The sequence below is a fragment of the Schistocerca americana genome, chromosome 4 (assembly GCF_021461395.2).
Source record: "Schistocerca americana isolate TAMUIC-IGC-003095 chromosome 4, iqSchAmer2.1, whole genome shotgun sequence".
Classification (NCBI taxonomy): Eukaryota; Metazoa; Arthropoda; class Insecta; order Orthoptera; family Acrididae; genus Schistocerca; species Schistocerca americana.
The window spans coordinates 497,670,160-497,693,273 of NC_060122.1; the positions used below are offsets into that span (position 1 = coordinate 497,670,160).

Here is a 23,114-nt window from a genome sequence, read left to right on the forward strand (position 1 = left end):
TTGATCTACGTCTTTAGGTTCACACTGTACATGTGGACATTCGTGAAAAGCTGTGTCACCAATTTCTTGGCTCTTCATTTCCATATGGACCCAAAACACAAAGCATAAATTTATTGCTCTGCACTACTCAATTGTTACCGTGGGTTTTTAGTATCTACATCATGTACATAGTAGTAGCAATTTTTAGTTGAAGGTATATCAGCAGTTTTATGTGAACCTTAAGTCGCAGAATGTTCTTAATGAAAATGATAATGAGGACCGCGAAGTATTGAAATAGGTCATAATTGTGGGTGCGGTGCATTTATCATATGTTCTGTGTTTTCTAATTTTAGTTCCCATTAATTAAAACTTTTACATTTGTCAAAGGACACTACTGTCACTAGCCTGTACCGGTATATGCAAATTTTATGGATTAACATTAGTAATAAATATAATCTGAAATATTAATATTTTATAACATAAAGTGGATACATTATTTTTCCACAGGAAATACAGGATGTTGAGACATGGTTAAGAAGTGATTCAGACCTATGAGACTGGTGTTTTGTTTACAGATTTGATTTTCACAAACATCTATCTCTCTCAAAACTGTGAGTCTGTGCTTTAGGTCCTTACGGTTCTCAGGGCTTCAAATTTTTGATAAGACATGACAAGACAGAGAATTTCCCGTACGATGGAGTGAGAGGGTATCACAGCATATATACCAAAAGCAGGACAAGACAAACAAATAACTAAAAGACTGATCAACCTAACAGGTAATTTGGAAAAATCGTTAGAAACTTTGTTTATTGTTTAAAATCTAGAAATCGCCTTTCTTGATTCCAGTGTATATTCTGAATATCTCGAACTACCACAGATCATTTCATATGATTGGAGTTTGTGATTTGAGAATCCTTTGTGTACCACTACACATGGTCACAGTCTTTTTTTTATTTCTGCAAGGTGCACAATACAATGCGGTGGTCTCACATCTTTATCTCTTGGAGTCAGGGCTGGTTTGACCCGCAGTAACCAACACATACAGGAAAATGGAGCCCCACAAAGATCCGTTTTAAGTGCCAAACTTTTTGCAATTGTAATAAATAGTATAGTATATATGATGAGACATGCATTCACACCAGCATTATGAGTATGTGATCTTTGTTAATATTATAGTTCCATATCATTCTGTACAGCAGAATGTCAACTGCAGACTGCTATACAGAAAACACAAAAATCTGTATCTAAATCACGTGTCCTACAGTTTTGTAGAATGTGGTCTGCTCATCCTTACACAGAACTGTTCCTCAAAATGCAGTTACAGGAAAGAGGAGACCAGTACGATTTTCTAGGATTTCTTTGTAATAATACACGCATGCATGCGTGTGCACCCATAGTCACTGGCTGCCAAGACCAGACTGCGAGCAACAGCACATAATGGAAGAAGCAGTCTGAATTGTGGTGGTAAGGAGGCTGGGGTGGGGCAGGGGAGGGATAGCAGGATTACAGTGGGGGATGGTAAAGTGCTACGTACGGGAGCATGCAGGAACAAGGTGGAGAGAGGGTAGGGCAGCTAGGTGCAGTTGGGATGTTAGATGGAGGGAAAGATCGGGGGGAATGGCGGCAGTGGAAAAGGAGAGGAGTTACAAAGACTGTGGGTGCGTTGGTGGAAAGAGGGCTGTGTAGTTTTAGAGTTGGAACAGGGAAAGAGATGGGCAAGTAGGACAGTGACTGATGAAGATTGAGGCCACGAGGGTTAAGGGGACATATGATGTACTCCAGGGAGACTTCCCACCTACGCGGTTCAGAAAAGCTGGTGTTGGCAGGAAGGATCCATGTGGCACAGGCTGTGAAGCAGTCATTAAACTGAAGAACATTGTGTTGGGCAACATGCTCAGCAAGTGGGTGATTCAACTGTTTCTTGGCCACAGTTTGTCAGTGACCATTCGTGCAGACGGACACAGTATGCAGTACAGTGGTTACAGCTTAGCTTGTAGATCACGTGACTGGTTTCACAGGTAACCCTGCCTCTGATGGGATAGGTGGTGCTTGTGGCTGAACTGGAGTAGGTGGTGGTGGTGGTGGTGGTGGTGGGAGGATGATGTTTGGGACAGGTCTTGCCTCTACTACAATATTACAGGGACGTGAACCATGAGGCAGTGGATTAGGAGAAGGGGTTGTCTAGGGATGGCTGAGGATATCGTGTAGGTTCGGTGGGTGACAGAGTACCATTGTGGGAGGGGTGGGAATGATAATGGATAGAATATTTCTCATTTCAGAACACGATGAGAGGTAGTTGAAATCCTGACAGTCTGTGGTTCAGTTGCCCCAGTCCTGGATGGTACAGAGTCACGAGTGAAATTCTCCTCTTGCTGGATGTTGGAACTTTGGGAAGTGGGGGGGGGGGGGGGGGGGGTAGGCTGGAGGGCTTGAGAGGTAAGACTCAGCTCTTTTTCTATACAAGGCAGGGAGAGTAATTAAGGTCTGTGACGGCATAATTGAGATCCTTGGTATATTTCAAGAGGAAGAGCTCATCACTACAGTATTCTGCCGCCCACCGAACCTACACAATGTCCTCGTCCATCCCTACACAACCTCTTCTACCAACCTGTTGTCTCACGGCTCATATCCCTGTAATAGACCTGTCCCATACATCTTCCTCCCACCACCACATACTCCAGTCCAGTTACAAACATCGCCTATCTCGTCAAAGGCAGGGCTACCGGTGAAACCAGTCAGGTGATCTACAAGCTAAGCTGCAGCTACTGTGCTGCATTCTACGTGGGCATCACAACCAATAAGCTGTCTGTCCGCATGACTGGCCACTGACAAACTGTGGCCATAAACAGCTGGACCACCCAGTTGCTGAACATGCTGCCCAACACAATGTGCTTAACTTCAATGACTGCTTCGCAGCCTGTGCCATCTGGATCCTTCGTACCAACATCAGCTTTTCTGAATTGCGCCAATGGAAACTTCCTTCAGTATATTCTACGTTCCCTTAACCCTCCCTGTGTCACCCGTTGTTAGTCATTGACCTACTCCCACCTACCCCCTTCGCTGCTCCCACTCCAGCACTACACAGCCCTCTTTCCACGAATGTGCACACAGTCTTTTTACTTCTCTCCTTGTCCACGGCCTCACTCCTCCCTCCCCCCCCCCTCACTCCTCACTCCCCCCCCCCCCTCACTCCTCACTCCCCCCCCCCCCTCTCCTCACTCCCCCCCCCCCTCTCCTCACTCCCCCCCCCCCCACTCCTCACTCCCCCCCCCCCACTCCTCACTCCCCCCCCCCTCACTCCTCACTCCCCCCCCCCCTGCCAACTGCTCTCTGTATAACCTCCAGACTACACCTAGCTGCCCTACACCCTCTCTCCACCTCGTCTCTTCATGCTTCCACAAACAGACCTTTGCTGTTCTCCACCCCTACCCTGCTATACCTTCCCCTCTACACCCCAGCGTCCTTCTTATGCCACCACCCAAATAGCTTTATGTGCGACTCAGTGTCTCCATTGTATGACGAGTACCAATCTATCCTTTTCATAATATTGTCATTATTCCATCCTGGGTTTTCCATTGTTTGATTTTACATTGTTACCATATACACAACAACTCGAGACTTCCTGCATGAAAAAACAACTCTCTCTTTGTCAAACTGCCTGTTGGCTTCTGTCTGGAGTTCTTCAGCCAATGTTCGTCTGATGTTTTTATGTGACGTTTCGCCAGCACGAGTGGCTGGCATTGTAAAATTTCACCCTCCTTTGCCAGTGGTGGACTGGAGCCAATCTTGCAGCCGCAGACTATATATACCTGGAGTGCCAACGTCTAAGGGCTTCTCTGTGGTCATTTCCATTGCAATTCTCTTGCTACCTGCGACGGTCATTCGCTGTAGCACGGGAACCCAGGATCTATTTATCGATTTACCTTGAGGCTTTCTTCTTTCGTGTTGCAGCTATTTTTGCGTTTGTGTATTTATATAGCTTCTCTGAACAGATGGGTCTGATAGCTCTTCTCTACAGCGAGAACTTCAGTGTCAGCAAATGTTACTGCGTGGGCGGTCTTTCACAGCGCGTGCTCTGCCACGACCGATTTGTCCATCTGCCCCAACTTGCAATGTCACTTATGTTCTGTGATCCTGTTGTTGATTGATTGTCCAGTCATTCCAGCTTTTCCGCATGTTGATCATCTTTGTTGGTTTGTAAATATCTTTACGCTTGTTTGTACAATATACGGTCAGTTCTGTCCACCACTCTGAGAATGTATGACAGGAAGGCAATACCCAACATTTCTTTTTCTGATTTGTCACTTTGTCGAGTGTTTGGTCCTGTTGTACTACTAATATAGCTTATAGAGTACCCGTTGCTCCCCAGAAAACTTTCCAAGTGTTGCATTTCGCGTCTGAGGTGCTATGGCTCACATATTCATCTTGCTCATGTCATAAGTGTATTAATCACAAATGCCTTGTAGTTCTAGCAGGTTGCAGGAAATCATTGTGAATGATGGTTTGAAAAGTGGTACTTTCAAAGTAAATTTCCTTCTATGCAAGATGAATGAGAAAAAAAAAAAGACCGCCCACGCAGTAACATTTTTAAGGTCGATATTATATGGAAAGCTTAGCTTTTCTTGTAGCTATACTGTATGTGTATTAATTTAAACCATTAACTTTTCTTGTTTGTGTGTTCACACTACTTAATAGTGATCTTGCTATTAGTTGACTACATCATGTGTTCTATGCTCAGAATATCTGCTGTCATTGGCTGACGAGATCACATAACATGAGCTATGCTTGGCTGACAAAAGTGCAGTGCAATCTTGATTTAAGTGCTTTGGAAGCTACCATGCTGCATTTGTTGGTTTTTGTATTTACACTTTCATAATACGAAAATATCCAATGTACACATTGCCACACATCAAAGGTCCTTCAAAACGCATTGCTTTATACTAGGTTTCATTTCCTAAAGTGCCAGGAAGTTCTATGCCAGTGTATAAAACTTTTACCATTCAAAGGGTTGATAAGTTTTTCAGCTCCATGAGAAAGTACATTATCTCTGTACACAGGAAAAAATTAATGAGGTGTGTTCAGAAAGTAAGGTGACTTTATATTTTTATGAAAAAAAATTTATTTATTCATCAATATTCATGTTGTTCCCTTCAAAGTAATCCCCCTCAGATACAAATACACTTGTGCCAACGCTTCTTCCAATCCTCGAAGCACTTCTCATAAGCAGTTTTTGGTGCAGCCTTGAGTACTTCCACTGATGCAGTTTTTATTTCTTCAGTCATTGAAAATATTCGTCCTTTAATAGATCTCTTCAGTTTTGGGAACAGGAAAAAGTCGCAGTGGGCCAAATCCAGTGAATATAGTGGCTGAGGCATGATTTTCATGTTGTGTTTGGCCAAAAAATCCCTCACAATTAACAATGAATGAGCAGGTGCATTGTCATTATGCAAAAGCCATGGATTGTTTTTCCACAATTCTGGACTTTTTTACATATTGGTTCTTGCAAACAGCGCATAACGTCAAGGTAATACTCCTTATTGTCCGTATGACCTTGAGGCAAAAATTCATGATCCACTAGACCATGGTAATTGAAGAAAAAAAGAAAAAAAAAACTGTGAGCGAAACTATGACATTTGATCGAACTTGGCATGTTTTTTTCGGTCTTGGTTCTCTGGGGTGCCTCCATTGGAACGATTAGGCTTTAGTTTCGATGTCTTAACCATAAACCCATGTTTCGTTACCATTTATGACCTTTCTGAGCAAATCAGGATTATCACTGACATCGTTAAAGAGCTCCTGAGCAATGCTCATGTGACGGTTCTTCTGATCACAATTGAGAAGTTTTGGAACAAACTTCGCTGACACGTGTCTCATGCCCAGAAAATCTGAAAAAATTGCATGACACGAGCCGACCATCCTCAGCAACTTCTCTTACAGTAATTCGATGATTTTCCGAAGCAATTTTCTTCACAGCTTTGATGTTATCATCTGTTGTTGATGTGCTGGGGCATTCAGAGCAAGGTTCGTCTTTGGCATCTTCTCGGCCATCTTGGAAGAGCTTATACCACTTGTAAAAATTTTTTTTACTTAGAGTAGACTCATCATATGCCACTTCCAACATTTTAAGTGTTTTAGAGCACTTGATTCCATTTTTCACATAAAATTTGATGCAAATTCTTTGCTCTGTTTTTTTAATAATCAAAAATCGTCGAGCACACTAAAACACGTCTAACCTTTCTATCTGTCAAAAACAAAAGAAGTGTGCTGTACACTTGAAACTGCGAACATATCTTCAGGACATGTGTACCAACATAAAAAAAATCAATAATCGAATGTATGTAACCTTGCGCAGTTTGAAAAGTCACCTTACTTTTTGAACAGCCCTCGTATTTTCACCCAGAGTGTAGTGCATTTTCACTTGGGGAAAATGTATTTTTAACCAAAAATCCGGGAAAGTCTGGGGGATTTTTTTATTATTATTTTGTCCTTATATACACCCAGGATGGACCTAGGACACTACCTGTCAGAGATTCTAATGGATAATGAAAAAATTATAAGCCAAGGGCTATGCTTTATATGAACAGGTGATTTTACAGAGTTTAAAGACAACACTTATATGACAGCTTAGAGGGTCAACCTAGGGGGCGGAGGTGGGAGGGTGGGAGTCTTGCTGTTGATATTCTCCTCGAGGCATCACCTAATCCATACTTCGTACCTGATGCTGCCATAGGTGACAAAATATCTATCTCTGAACATATGATACCAAATACATACAGCTGGTTGTGATTTTAACTGTTGCACATTTTCCTTATTCTATTTTCGACAGTTGAATTTTAGTTGACTGGTTACCCATATATGTACCTAGTACAAAACATACGATGGTTTTGTTACTGTCGAAAAGAGAGGAGGAGGAAAAAGGCAGCTCATACCTACATCTTTGGACGTCGTGAGATGAGAGTGAGTAATAACTGTGTAGTTGAGTCTGTTTACATTTACAATTGTGACTTACAGCAGCAAGATTTGGCATATAGGACCAGAACATTGATGACGAAGAATATATTGCGTCAAGCATGTTCTTGTATCAGTATTGTGATGTGCCACACAATTGTATGTGGCTCAGACAATTGGGTGGAAGAATGTAAGTTGCTTGATGTACATAAAGGTGTCTCTCTTTGTTTCATTTTTATTGCTCTTCAGAGTGTGGTAGATATTTTTAACACAACTTGTATTTGTGTGGGAATATACGATAGGGAAACCTGACGTGGTATGTTGACTAGAAAGCTGATTTGTATAGACAGATAACCTGTAGTAACAAACTGTGTTATCCTGGTGCAGAATGGCTACAAAAAAGGTAGTATTGTGTGTATTAATATTATTTCTCGTGTGTCAGAATTCCATATGTTTGAAACAGCTCTCTCACATTTACTAAGAGAACACAACGCTTTAGAACTTTTGGTTTTCATTCACTAGTTAATAACAGCCCCCCCCCCCCCCCCCTCGCCTGCATCCCTCCAACTGCTGTGCTTTTGTGCTTAGTCAGTTATTCCCTATTTTCTTCAAGGGATTGTGTTCTGATCACTTGCCTCTTACATCTCCTATTTCCCCTTACATACATAATTTAATTTTATGGGTTCATAATCATTTTTATCTTCTCAAAGAGTTAGCACTTCCTCACCACTTCCTGCACCTTTAGTCTCATTTCTGACATTTCCATTTCTAACTTTTTTTTATACTCCACGTTTTTCAGATCCTGCTTTCTGGACCCTGTTTTTTACCACCAAGCCTAGAATTGTCTTCTTTAAAATGGTGTCTGGCATTCACATCTTAAAGTTTTTACTTGGATTTTTTTATTTTAAAATTCAGTTTTGTGTGTCCTTTGTAGATTGTTCTGTTTGGATTTTCTACTTGTTTCTTACTGTTGCTGCGTAGAGTAAACTGTCTCTTTTTATTATAATGTATGTGATTGTAGAACTGATTTTTTGTGTGGCATAATATACAGCCATTGAAAATTCATGAAGAATCTTCACTGTTGTTGTTGCTTGTAATTTTGTAAATGCATAGCTTGAATTCTTTATGTACTAAATGCTTACAGCAATTTTTGTTTGTTATGTACTAAGTAACCTTGTCTCAATTTTAGGTCATGACCAAGAGTTAACACATACTTCATCACATCACTCCAATCGTCTTGTTGTCACATCATCAAGGGACACAACATTTCGACTGTGGGATTTCAGAGAACCAATTCATTCAGTCTCTGTTTTTCAAGGACACACAGAGTAAGCGATACTTGTAAAATTCTTCTTCTTTGTCTGCAAATAAGTCATGATGGAAATTGGTATTGTGACTGCCTTAATACTCAAGTAGTGCATGCCATCTGAAGTGGGTATTCCGGGGACCTAATGTTGTCAAGAGAAGTTGCAGACTTGTGCCCTATGCCCAAAATAGGTTAGAGTTACCATAAGCGCCCTCTCGTATTTCATGGTTGTTGTACAAAGATTCTGTAACTTACAAAACGAAAGAGTTGGTATGTTGATAGAGACACTAACACACACACACACACACACACACACACACACAAACACACAAAATTCAAGCTTTCGCAACCCACGGTTGCTTCATCAGGAAAGAGGGAAGGAGAGGGAAAGACGAAAGGATGTGGGTTTTAAGGGAGAGGGTAAAGAGTCATTCCAATCCCGGGAGCGGAAAGACTTACCTTAGGGGGGAAAAAAGAACAGGTATACACTCGCGCGCGCACGCGCTCTCTCTCTCTCTCTCTCTCTCTCTCTCTCTCTCTCTCTCTCTCTCTCACACACACACACACACACACACACACACACACACACATCCATCCGCACATACACAAGCAGACATTTGTAAAGGCAAAGAGTTTGGGCAGATATGTCAGTTGAGGCGGAAGTACAGAGGCAAAGAAGTTGTTGAATGACAGGTGAGGTATGAGCGGCGGAAACTTGAAATTAGCGGAGGTTGAGGCCTGGTGGGTAACGAGAAGAGAGGATATACTGAAGGGCAAGTTCCCATCTCCGGAGTTCTGACAGGTTGGTGTTAGTGGGAAGTATCCAGATAACCCGGACGGTGTAACACTGTGCCAAGATGTGCTGGCTGCGCACCAAGGCATGTTTAGCCACAGGGTGATTCTCATTACCAACAAACACTGTCTGCCTGTGTCCATTCATGTGAATGGACAGTTTGTTGCTGGTCATTCCCACATAGGTAGCTTCACAGTGTAGGCAGGTCAGTTGGTAAATCACGTGGGTGCTTTCACACGTGGCTCTGCCTTTGATCGTGTACACCTTCCGGGTTACAGGACTGGAGTAGGTGGTGGTGGGAGGGTGCATGGGACAGGTTTTACACCGGGGGCAGTTACAAGGGTAGGAGCCAGAGGGTAGGGAAGGTGGTTTGGGGATTTCATAGGGATGAACCAAGAGGTTACGAAGGTTAGGTGGATGGCGGAAAGACACTCTTGGTGGAGTGGGAAGGATTTCATGAAGGATGGATCACATTTCAGGGCAGGATTTGAGGAAGTCGTATCCCTGCTGGAGAGCCACATTCAGAGTCTGATCCAGTCCTGGAAAGTATTCTGTCACAAGTGGGGCACTTTTGGGGTTCTTCTGTGAGAGGTTCTGGGTTTGAGGGGATGAGGAAGTGGCTCTGGTAATTTGCCTCTGTACTAGGTTGGGAGGGTAGTTGTGGGATGCGAAAGCTGTTTTCAGTTTGTTGGTGTAATGGTTCAGGGATTCTGGACTGGAGCAGATTCGTTTGCCACGAAGACTTAGGCTGTAGGGAAGGGACCATTTGATGTGGAATGGGTGGCAGCTGTCATAATGGAGGTACTGTTGCTTGTTGGTGGGTTTGATGTGGACGGTCGTTGAAGCTGGCCATTGGACAGATGGAGGTCAGCATCAAGGAAAGTGGCATGGGATTTGGAGTAGGACCAGGTGAATCTGATGGAACCAAAGGAGTTGAGGTTGGAGAGGAAAGTCTGGAGTTCTTCTTCACTGTGAGTCCAGTTCATGAAGATGTCATCAATAAATCTGTACCAACCTTGGGGTTGGCAGGCCTGGGTAACCAAGAAGGCTTCCTCTAAGCGACCCATAAATAGGTTGGCGTACGAGGGGGCCATCCTGGTACCCATGGCTGTTCCCTTTAATTGTTGGTATGTCTGGCCTTCGAAAGTGAAGAAGTTGTGAGTCAGGATGAAGCTGGCTATGGTAATGAGGAAAGGGGTTTTAGGTAGGGTGGCAGGTGATTGACGTGAAAGGATGTGCTCCATCGCAGCGAGGCCCTGTATACACAAATATTCCGCACGTCCTCCACCAAGAGAGTCTTTCCGCCATCCACCTAACCTTCGTAACCTCTTGGTTCATCCCTATGAAATCCCCAAACCACCTTCCCTACCCTCTGGCTCCTACCCTTGTAACTGCCCCCGGTGTAAAACCTGTCCCATGCACCCTCCCACCACCACCTACTCCAGTCCTGTAACCCGGAAGGTGTACACGATCAAAGGCAGAGCCACGTGTGAAAGCACCCACGTGATTTACCAACTGACCTGCCTACACTGTGAAGCTACCTATGTGGGAATGACCAGCAACAAACTGTCCATTCACATGAATGGACACAGGCAGACAGTGTTTGTTGGTAATGAGGATCACCCTGTGGCTAAACATGCCTTGGTGCACGGCCAGCTTATCTTGGCACAGTGTTACACCGTCTGGGTTATCTGGATACTTCCCACTAACACCAACCTATCCGAACTCCGGAGATGGGAACTTGCCCTTCAGTATATCCTCTCTTCTCGTTACCCACCAGGCCTCAACCTCCGCTAATTTCAAGTTTCCGCCGCTCATACCTCACCTGTCATTCAACAACTTCTTTGCCTCTGTACTTCCGCCTCAACTGACGTATCTGCCCAAACTCTTTGCCTTTACAAATGTCTGCTTGTGTGTGTGTGTGTGTGTGTGTGTGTGTGTGTGTGTGTGTGTGAGAGAGAGAGAGAGAGAGAGAGAGAGAGAGAGAGAGAGAGAGAGAGAGAGAGAGAGAGAGTGCGCGTGCGAGTGTATACCTGTTCTTTTTTCCCCCCTAAGGTAAGTCTTTCCGCTCCCGGGATTGGAATGACTCCTTACCCTCTCCCTTAAAACCCACATCCTTTTGTCTTTCCCTCTCCTTCCCTCTTTCCTGATGAAGCAACCGTTGGTTGCGAAAGCTTGAATTTTGTGTGTATGTTTGTGTTTGTTTGTGTGTCTATCAACATGCCAGCACTTTCGTTTGGTAAGTCACATCTTTTGTTTTTAGACATACACACACACACGCACGGAATGTGACAGTACTCATCACAGATACCTTCAATAGGTAATGCAATATTTTTGAACTTTTCATAAAATTTTAGTTCTTTGCTAAAGAAAAGTGTGTTAAATGTGGAACGAATTTTAGTGTTTTTATGAAATCGTAAATGGCACATCTATTTGCAAAGCAGGACTCGTGTGTCATAATGAGTTATATGAAATATGAAGTCAGTGTTTCCAAGACTTCAGACTATGCTACATAAAATTCTGAGGAGAGCACTATCACACTTGAAGCTATGGAGTATGTGCATTGATTCTGCTAGCAAGCTGTTTACTGCTTTTACATTTATTATACTTTTTTGTTTCAACCTGTCTGGTTTATCTTCTTGGTTTCTGATCCCTTCAGTGTCTATTTATGGTTGATTTGGAAATCATGTACTAATTCCTGTATTTTGCATTGTTTCCCATCATCTTTTTCTCTGTGTCCCAACTTTGTGCCCCCATTTTTTTTTATCATCATCCTTTACTTCCTTCTTAATATTGCCTTTGGTGTTACATATGACTTGCTTTTTGACAATGTGTGGCGTGTAAGAAGAAGGCTAAGTTGTGCCAAGGTTCTGGTTTTGTTTTTAGAGTTCCCTGTATTGGTATTGTGTAAGACTGTTTCCAAATTGAAGGAAGTAAAGGTCATGCCGCCACCAAAAAGGCCTTGCCTGGTAAAGAATGATTGGGTTTACTTATTTCTTATAACTACCTGCTCCAAATGTTGTATTATGGTATATGGCCACCAATAAATTTAAAAAAGGAACATTATTTGAACTTATCTTGTTTTATCTTACTGTAAGCCTTTTGTCTAATAACAGGCTCCCCCTTACCCTACAGCATTTGCTACTCAGTGGTCTCATATTTAGCAATCAATCACTCCTTCTCATTCTTCTTCTGCCTCCATGTCAGTCATGCAAACCAAAAGTGGAAGCCACAGAAACAAGCACTTCAAAAGTAGTGCTTCACTAATGATCAGTGAAACCAGTTCAGGCATTAATGGATCTGTAGCAACAAAGTCTGGAATACCCAGGACTGACCTTATCCCCAAATAGATAGTTAGGAAGTAAGTAATACAGAGGGGTCCAAAAAAATGTATCCACTGTTCAAAAGTCCATAACTTGCAAACTATTTGACGGGGTTGTCTCATTTTTGGTGAAAGTGTAGCTTAAGTCCAACTTAAAGATATCACTTTAGGTGTTCGAAATGGTCACCATTAACATCCGCACACAAACGATGCCGCCGAACTGCAGCACGAACTACTGACTGCAACGTGTTCAGTTGGATATTTGCTCATGAATGTGTGATGGATTCTCGAAGTCCAGAGGAGCAAGGTCTGGGGAACGTGGTGGATACTCCACAGCACCTCTATGGCCTGTCCATCTTCCTGGTAGATTTTCGTTGAGATACGCCCTAACACGATTTTGGTAGTGGGCTGGGGCACCATGTTGTTTAAAGTAAACTCTTCCGTCTCCATTACAAGTCTCGGATAGCAGGTAAAATGGATGTCTGAAGCTTCTGAAGGTACACGTCACCGGTAACCGTGCCTGTGGAAGATGGATAGGCCATAGAGGTGCTGTGGAGTATCCACCACGTTCCGCAGACCTAAATCCTCTGGACTTTTACCTGTGGGGGACACCAAAGGACGTTGTTTATCAACAAAAATCGTGCACATTGGATGAACTTTGAGAATCCACCATACATTCATGCGCAAATATCCAGCTGAACACGTTGCAGTCAGTTGTTCGTGCTGCAGTTCGGCGGCATCGTTTGTGTGTGGATGTTAATGGTGACCATTTCGAACACCTACAGTGATACCTTTAAGTTGGACTTTAACCTACACTTTCACCAAAAATGAGACAACTCCATCAATTAGTTTGCCAGTTATGGATTTTTAAACAGTGGTTACATTGTTTTGGACCTCTCTGTATTTTTCAGAGTACTGCCATATTTGGGATAGGTAAAATTGACTAATGGACATAATAATTATGATATGATGGAAGGAGTCCCTGCCTTTGCAGAAGTGGACCCTTTGGAATTAATGAATAGGGTAGTACAGTACAGTACAGCACAGTACTTAATACATTTTATAGAATAGTGCTGCAAGCAGGGTGTAATCAAATCATGCTAGTTGGTCACTAATGTGTGAGCTTTTCTTCCTGCGCATCCTCATATGCTACTGATGTTCCACCTCTGATTATGTCTTACTACGAAAGAGGACATTTAAGTGGGATTTTGCCAATGAATTAAACTAACTCTTTGTTATAATTGCTGCTGTTAGGCTTATAAAGTTGATTGCCATATTAGTTTGTTCATGATAAACCTCTATGCAGTATAATGACAATGAAACACCTACCCCTTTCGCTGTTCGCATTCCACCAACGCACACACAGTCTTTTTACTTCTCTCCTTTTCCCTTTTCTGCCCCCCCCCCCTCGCCCCCCTCCTGCCCCCACCCTATGTCTAACCTCCCAAATGCACCTAGCCGCCCTACCCTCTCTCCGAATCATCCGTGTGTGTGTTCTCGCAAGCAGCACTTTACTGTCCCCCACCCCTACACTGCTACTATCCCTCCCCTCCCAGCCTCCTCCTCAACCCCACCACTCAGATTGCTTCTCCCATCATGTGCAGTTTCTTGCAGTCTGGCTAGCTAGAGACCATGGTCTTGTGTGTGTGTGTGTGTGTGTGTGTGTGTGTGTGTGTGTGTGTGTGTGTGTGTTGTCTAAATCAGGAGGTGGTTTTTCGGCCAAAAGCTTACTTGTGTAGCAGTCTTTCTGCTATGCCTGTCTGTGGCTGAATATTTCCACTATATGGTGAGTAGCAATCTATCATTTGTGTGATATTGTCATTATTCCATCCTGGATTTTCCATTATTTGATTTTGTCTATACTGTGTAACGTACTTCCATTCCAAAATTGCTTGACTACCTCTTCTATACATTACATCATTGATACTAGGTGTGTTGAGCGACTAATTTATAAACACAGAAAAAGGTATGGATTAAAACTAAATAATTTAGCTGATCCGTCTTTTTGGAACTCGCCAGCTTTTGTGTGTTTCTTAAGTATCATATAATCCACGACTACAAATACCTCTGCATCACTCAATAACAGGGAAAGATGATGTACATTCAGATATTTATGATTTGTTTCACCAGAGAAAGCCGGTGGAAACAATTTCTCTGGATAAAAGTTGTGCAGATGATTAAGGGGAGGTATCGATAAAATTTCATCCCGAGGAAGGAGAGGCACACAGCAGTCAATTGAAATGCCCTATTATTATTAATAATGATAATAATAATAATAATAAAAACTAAAGGGATTGCAACTGACTGCTTCGTGCTTCCCCTTCCTTATAGTCTACAGTTGCTGTGCATCATGGTTCCTGATGGAATCAAAGTTGGTTAAAATTTCATCCTAGTCACCAAAAAATCGCAGGCGGCTGAAAATTTATTTCATAACATATCTTTGCATGCTGAATTCAGGGTGTATAACCAATTTTCTGAACAATTTTTTTATCACCTTAACGCTAGAGAGAGAGAGAGAGAGAGAGAGAGAGAGAGAGAGAGAGAGAGAGAGAGATATTGTGTGTGTGTGTGTGTGTGTGTGTGTGTGTGTGTGTGTGTGTGTGTGTGTGTGTGATTAAAGTTATCTAAAGTAACTGAATAGTGTTCAATTGTTGGTCCTGCTTGACGTAAGAGCCTCACATCCTGCCGCCATCCATCCTGGATTAGAAACCTTAATAGATATTTGCTTTCCAGTTCACAACTGAGTTCACTTGAACATAAATCTGCAGATCTGCAAAAAAGGAAAAAAAAAGAAAGTGATGAAACAAATTTTGTTTACCAAATTGGGTTTACCCACTGAATTCAGCATGCCAAGATATGGTATGAGATAAATTTTCAGCACACTGTGATTGTTTTACTACCGGGTTTAAATTTCATCAGTACCTTCCCTTAACTGAGTGAATATTGTTGATGTAGAATTATTACGACTAGATTATATAATATTGATCTTTCTTTTTCTACAGGACTGTTACTTCTGCAGTATTTACACGTGAGGACAAAGTTGTTTCTGGTTCAGATGACAGGAGTGTAAAAGTATGGGACTTAAGAAATATGCGATCACCCCTTGCAACTGTACGTGCTGATTCTGCTGTAAATCGTTTGGCAGTATCTGCTGGAGGTGTTGTTGCAATACCACATGACAACCGACAAGTACGTTTATTCGACTTGAATGGTCAGCGAGTTGCTAGGTTACCACGCACGAGTCACAAGGTAAGATGAATGAGAATTACCTATTTTATATTGCGTTTAATATTTCAATTAGGAAAGTGTATTAGTGGTGACAGAGTTAATGTTATTCAGTGTTTCCTTTCAGCTGCAGCTTGTTTTTCTGTAATGGACATTACAAAATTTCATTTCAGGAAAGGTGAAGTTGAAAATACTAATTTTTTAAAAATTGGTTTAGTGAGGTTATTTTTGCCACATAATTGGAAATCAGTACCTCTCATCATATTTTATTTTGTGACTAATAATTTTTGGCAGTATATGAACAATGAATCATATAATGCCATGTTTTGTTATTGTTCTGGTTGGTGTTGTTATTTCATGCTCATGTTAAGTTAAACTGGCTCAATATGAGCCTTTATCAAAGTTCCTGGTGTTCAACATTAGGAGGATAATATACTACTCTTACATATGCATAGTTGTTCCTGTCATTCCAGTAAGTTTCATGTGTGTTATATGCAGATGAATGAGGAGTTTTCACATTTGGAGCCCGCCGGTCGGTGTGGCCGTGTGGTTCTAGGTGCTTCAGTCTGGAACCGCGTGACCGCTACGGTCGCAGGTTCGAATCCTGCCTTGGGCATGGATGTGTGTGATGTCCTTATGTTAGTTAGGTTTAAGTAGTTCTAAGTTCTAGGGGACTGATGATCTCAGATGTTAAGTCCCATAGTGCTCAGAGCCATTTGAACCATTTGAACATTTGGAGCTCAGGAAAATAGTACTGCACACCTTTATTACCAAAACTGTTTAATTGCAGTAACATTGTGGTTTTTCACTAAAGCTGAATTAGTGTGATTTTGAGACAGGAGTAATCTGTATTCTCCTTGGTTTGGTGGAAAGAATCCAAATCTAAAGGTTATACTTCTTATGAGATTGTATGGAATGGGAGTATGGGGCGAGAAATTTGAAGATGTCATTCCAGTATATGTGCCTTGAACAATGTCACATGCTGGCAAGATGTTCTCCACTCTTTTTGTTTTGTAGATACAATGTATAACTGTTCAGATTTGCACATTACCTACTTATTACTCACAAAGATACAAACTCTAATGATCAACAAAACCAAACAACAGTCCAATGGAAATCATTCCTTCTTTGTGAACATAGTTTCCCCATGGACATATAAAATTGCTGTGCATCACATAGCTCCTCTAATGCCCCACTTGTCTTCAAATTACCTATCCAAATCCCATGTTTGGCCATCCCAACAATAATCCAACTCGAATGATGAATAGTTACTTGGACAGGCTTGCATATGTTTTGGTGCTTGTTGTAGTCATGCGACCCTCGTGATTACCACCTTCTCAGCACACGTCATGTTTAGCCTTTGTTTTAACTTTTGAACTTGGTAGAGATAAAGATTCTTCACCTTCATCTTTACTTCCGATTCAATTTGTGTTCATTTTATCAGTGTAAGATCAGCCACTTTGTACTTGGAAGCTTTCTTCTGACTTTTCTTAAAACGTTCTTGGGTATTCAGCCTGTCAGCATTGTCCAGTTGATATGATATTATGGCAAGCTGACTTGTCACCATCTTCAGGCAGTCGTGATTACTGATTAGTCTTCTGCTGTGTGCCACCTTAACTACCCCCTCCCTCCCACTGCTGAGCTTGGGCTCGCTGTACCAGGGAGTTGCCAGGACATGAGTTGGGGTCTTCTTTCTCTCTGCTGCCACTGGGGGGGAGGGGGGGGGGTCTGGAGGCCACTAGTGCAAAGGAAATGCTTTTATGTGGTGTGATCCCCAGCTCTCCATTTAGCATGACCATAGTGGATATTACCACAGACCATTATTGTGCTTCGTGCACTCTCGAGACTTGGTATCAAGCTTTACTTACTGGGAAACCACTGTCTTTATTTATCAGCTCATCATGTTGTGCATCTCTAAAAGTTCCTTAAAAATGCAATTCTGTAATGTGTTGTCCTGTTTCAGCAATTTGGACCATCATGTTTCATGCTATGTCCTTTAAAGAGAGAGTGCTCTGCCACAACTGACTTGGTTGGTTGTTCCTTATCTCCCAGATATTTCTGCACCATACATATTTCCTGCACCATCCAGGTGGTGTGACCGCTATACATTTTCCCTCTGGGATACGGGATGCAGTAGACTCCTGGTTTTTGGAATCCTGGATCATTCCCAACAAGGTGCATTTATGGTGGTGGACAAAATACATTCTTGACTTTCTTTATGGAGTAGTCTTCCAATTTTTGAATATGTGTTCTGACATACAGGATAAATGCCTTCGCAACAGGTTCCCTTGCAAGTTGTGACCTTGACCCCTTTAGTTTTATGGTGTGCTTGATCTGATGTAACTGTCCTTCTGGAAAACTGTCTGTAGGTGCTGCAACTCTGCTGCAAAGCTCTGTTGGATGATTTCACGAGCCCTGTCCTGTAGTGTGCTGAGGATGTCTTCTTGTGAAGAGGCATGACAGATGGAATCACGCTTTGGCTGGCACTAAACATCGTGTCCTAGTGTGTCGTGATCTCTGTTTGACCAGAATGTCTGGGAAGGGAAGCTGATTTTCTTTATTGTAAATATGATGTTTTGGTCCAGCAAATTCAGATGTTGCAGAAAGCCTTGTAGATGCTCTTGCCCACCTAGCTAGGTTATGAGTGTGTCATATAAGTATCAGAGAAAACATGAAGCTTTGTGGGCTGCTGACTCGACCTTTATCAGATGCCTCCAAGAACACGCTGGCTACCATTGCTGATAGTACAGCTCATCACTAGTCTGTTGGTCTATTCATAGTGACATCCATTAAACCAGAAGGAGTTTGATGTGAGAATGAGTCCAGAGAGTACTGCCACTGCTCCCGGCCTAGCAGAAGCCTGAACCTGCTGGACAAAATGCACTGAATTTTGTATGTGGTGGAGCCACTTGCCAAAAAAGGGCCTAGAAATTATGGTCAGGTGTTTCGCTAGCTCAAACAGTGGCTGCACTGATGTTGGTTAGGATGAGACAGAACACAATCATTTATTTGTTGGCTTCAAGTAGTTGAAACATTCCTGCTCACAACTGAGATGTAAATTGGGTGTAAATTAAAGTTCATATATTGCAGTTGTCTTATTAATTTACAGAGTTCGTTGCAAAAGATATAAAAGGTTTTGCAGCAGGAAAGAAGTTGTTGCTGTCTTAATACTAAGCTTGTTAGATTTGAGGTGTTGATTGTTGCTCAAGCTAGTAATTTATTCTCATTTGCCACAGAAAGTTCTGAGGTGATTCTTTTGGAAATAGGATGCATTCTTATGTAGTTGGCAGTGGCCTTATATTCTGATACACAGCTAGTTAGTGATTATGCCCACATAAAATGCTGTGTAGTAATTACGGCAGAGCTGGTACAAACATGGCTTCTTTCACAGGTGGCCCTACTTCTGATAATATAGTATAAGCCTATGGCAGGACTGGGGTAGGATGTGCTGAGTGGGTGAATTGGGAAGGTCTTGCACCTGGGTCTTCCACAGGAATAATGTGGTCCCTGTGATAAAGGGTTGAGAGTGGAAGTGGCATAGAGATGGACTAGGGTGTTGTCTAAATTTGGTGGGTGACAGAATGCAATTTTGGGAGTATGATACAGATCTTGGCTAAGATGTCTCTCATTTTCAGACTTGATAATACTCATCAAAGTTCTGGTGAATGATATGGTTCAGCTGCTCCAGACTGGGATGATGTTTGGTGACAAGGGGGATGTTCATTTGCAACTAATTCCTGGGGATTGGGGGGGGGGGGGGGGCGGCAGGATCAGGGAGTGACAGGATAAGACATGGGAAACCTGTTTGGTGCGTACGTTTGGGGTGTAGTGTCTTCCTGCAAAGGCCTTTGAGCAACCCTCAGCATACTGGGCAAAACAATTCTTGTCACTGCAGGCTCACCAACCGCTGATGGCCAGGCTGTATGGGACTGATTCTTTTTTGTGTGGAAGGGGTGTCAGCTGTTGAAATGCAGATTGTGGTATACACATGGACAAGGGTGTGGCTGGAGCCATCAGAGAAGTAGAGGTCAGCATCCAGTAAGGTGCCATGTTGGGTTGAGGAGGACCAGGTGAAATAGACAGAAAGGCTGGTTTTGAGTTTGTGGAGGAATGAGGATAAAGTGTCCTGGCCCTGGGTCCAGGTCATGAAGATATCAACAAAGAATCTGAACCAAGCAAAGGGGCTAAGGTTTTTGGAGGCTAGGAAGGTTTCCCGTAGATGGCTTACAGATAAGTTGGCAAACAACAGTTCCATGTGAGTGCCCATGGCTATGCCACAGATTAGTTTATATACCTTCCTCTCAAGGAGAAGCAATTATTATAGTTAGTAAGGTGTACAAGGAGAGAGGCAATGGGTTTGGAGGTGGAAGGATTTTGGCGTGACTAGTGTTCAGTAGTGACTACGCCATGGGCATGAGGAATGTTGGTATCATATTTTCGATATGATAGGCTCTCTTCCAAAAGCTAGCAAAGTTTTTGGGTGACTGAACACTTCTGCTTCTTTTAATTTACCATTTTTTTCTTACTTTCTTTGCCTTTAACATTTGCCCGCATTAATTAGAATAATGATTTAATATTATCATTCGTCTAATAACTGTAATTTTTTCAAAATTGTTTTTATGGAAATTACATTAGTCCTGCCTTGCTTCCTTCACAGGTACAAGTTGTACATAAAAATTTACTCCCTGTTTCTTATCCACACCACCTTCACAATCTCAGAGAATCTATTTCATTCAACATTTTCAAGAGCTTTCTGCAGATCTACAAATACAATAGATGTAGGTCTGCCTTTCTTTAGTCCGTCTGCTTAGATAAATCATAGGATCAGTATTGACATTAGTGTTTCCCAAATTTTTCTGGAACCCAAATAGACATTCCCTTGAGGTCCAGTTCTACCTGTTTTTCGATTCATTTGTAAATCATTCATGTCAGTGTTTTGCAGGCATAACTTACCAAACGGATAATGGGATAAAATTCACACATCAGCACTCGTATCTCCTTTGGAAATGGTATTAATATGTTCTTTTTGACGTGTAGGGGTATTTGTCCTCAGAGGTTCTGAGGCTTTTTGGTAATGTTATTGCTTTATAGCCTGTATCCTTATTCACTTTTGAATGAAAGTATATCTTATAAAAAATCAGCAAAATTTTTTCAGTCTTGTAACAACATGTAGCTCAGGGTGTTGTACATTTTGTAATGTGAATTTTGTTATGTGGTTCATTACAAATAGTTGAATTCTCCTTGTTTGCCTTTTAGTTTTATACGTAGTTTTCCTATACCAGTAATTTTTTTTCTGTGTTCTGTGATATTGCAGATATATTCATTACTTCTAAATGTTAATGGCCACCATAACCAAACACCTCTCATTGCATGTAAATTAGACTAACTTCTGATAGAACTTTAAAATAAATCATGTGTACAGCATAGAGAGCAGAGTCCGTTGTTAGTATATGTCATGTTATACACTCCTGGAAATGGAAAAAAGAACACATTGACACCGGTGTGTCAGACCCACCATACTTGCTCCGGACACTGCGAGAGGGCTGTACAAGCAATGATCACACGCACGGCACAGTGGACACACCAGGAACCGCGGTGTTGGCCGTCGAATGGCGCTAGCTGCGCAGCATTTGTGCACCGCCGCCGTCAGTGTCAGCCAGTTTGCCGTGGCATACGGAGCTCCATCGCAGTCTTTAACACTGGTAGCATGCCGCGACAGCGTGGACGTGAACCGTATGTGCAGTTGACGGACTTTGAGCGAGGGCGTATAGTGGGCATGCGGGAGGCCGGGTGGACGTACCGCCGAATTGCTCAACACGTGGGGCGTGAGGTCTCCACAGTACATCGATGTTGTCGCCAGTGGTCGGCGGAAGGTGCACGTGCCCGTCGACCTGGGACCGGACCGCAGCGACGCATGGATGTACGCCAAGACCGTAGGATCCTACGCAGTGCCGTAGGGGACCGCACCGCCACTTCCCAGCAAATTAGGGACACTGTTGCTCCTGGGGTATCGGCGAGGACCATTCACAACCGTCTCCATGAAGCTGGGCTACGGTCCCGCACACCGTTAGGCCGTCTTCCGCTCACGCCCCAACATCGTGCAGCCCGCCTCCAGTGGTGTCCCGACAGGCGTGAATGGAGGGACGAATGGAGACGTGTCGTCTTCAGCGATGAGAGTCGCTTCTGCCTTGGTGCCAATGATGGTCGTATGCGTGTTTGGCGCCGTGCAGGTGAGCGCCACAATCAGGACTGCATACGACCGAGGCACACAGGGCCAACACCCGGCATCATGGTGTGGGGAGCGATCTCCTACACTGGCCGTACACCACTGGTGATCGTCGAGGGGACACTGAATAGTGCACGGTACATCCAAACCGTCATCGAACCCATCGTTCTACCATTCCTAGACCGGCAAGGGAACTTGCTGTTCCAACAGGACAATGCACGTCCGCATGTATCCCGTGCCACCCAACGTGCTCTAGAAGGTGTAAGTCAACTACCCTGGCCAGCAAGATCTTCGGATCTGTCCCCCATTGAGCATGTTTGGGACTGGATGAAGCGTCGTCTCACGCGGTCTGCACGTCCAGCACGAACGCTGGTCCAACTGAGGCGCCAGGTGGAAATGGCATGGCAAGCCGTTCCACAGGACTACATCCAGCATCTCTACGATCGTCTCCATGGGAGAATAGCAGCCTGCATTGCTGCGAAAGGTGGATATACACTGTACTAGTGCCGACATTGTGCATGCTCTGTTGCCTGTGTCTATGTGCCTGTGGTTCTGTCAGTGTGATCATGTGATGTATCTGACCCCAGGAATGTGTCAATAAAGTTTCCCCTTCCTGGGACAATGAATTCACGGTGTTCTTATTTCAATTTCCAGGAGTGTATCATCATATAACCTGAAACAGCGTAAATACTGACTCTAATTAATTATTTTTCTTTCAGGGACATAGACGGATGGTATGCTCTGTAGCATGGGCTGATGAAAACACAAGTGTGCCATGCAATTTCTTTTCATGTGGATTTGATCGACTGATACTTGGCTGGTCTGTCCAGTTGAGCAAAGATTTGTAGATTTTGCAGTGGCAAATTGCTGTGGTCATTGACCATTTTAAAGTGTGTCGTCATATAGAAACTCATTTTTGAAGGATATGTTAATGTACATGCTTATTTCAGAGCATATCTGTTTATCAGTGTCTAAAATGAATTCTCGTTTTATTATTTGTTGAGTCCCAATTTGTTGTGTGGGGACTTGTATAATAGTCTTGTAAAAACAACTGTTAAGTCAGATGTAAATAAGCATTGAATGATATAGGTGTTGCTGTTTTACAGATATTCATCTATTCAATCTTCTGAAATCCTATGAGTGCCTTGTTACATTATTTTATGCAGCTCCACAGCAGTTTATAATTCACAAAATTAATATTTGCTTAAAACAGTGAGATGTAAGAGAGTACTGTTAGCCTTAGTAGTTTTACATCTCGTCTTAAATGCTTGTTTATTCTCTTGTGTTTGGCAGTAGATCTACTATGTTTCTTGTG

General features: G+C 42.8%; 1 protein-coding gene across 6 annotated transcripts in view; it reads left to right on the top strand.

Moving 5' to 3' along the window:
• The window catches only part of LOC124612599 (WD repeat-containing protein 37), a 106,127-nt gene extending 83,432 nt beyond the window's left edge, over nt 1–22,695 (top strand). For all 6 annotated transcript variants that reach the window (XM_047140882.1, XM_047140888.1, XM_047140885.1 and 3 more), the window contains 3 exons: nt 8,117–8,255; nt 15,351–15,597; nt 22,519–22,695. In XM_047140882.1, coding sequence (XP_046996838.1) covers nt 8,117–8,255; nt 15,351–15,597; nt 22,519–22,647 — 515 coding nt within the window. In that variant the 3' untranslated portion in view covers nt 22,648–22,695. The remainder of the gene's footprint in view (nt 1–8,116; nt 8,256–15,350; nt 15,598–22,518) is intronic.
• The last annotated feature ends 419 nt before the right edge of the window (nt 22,696–23,114 follow it).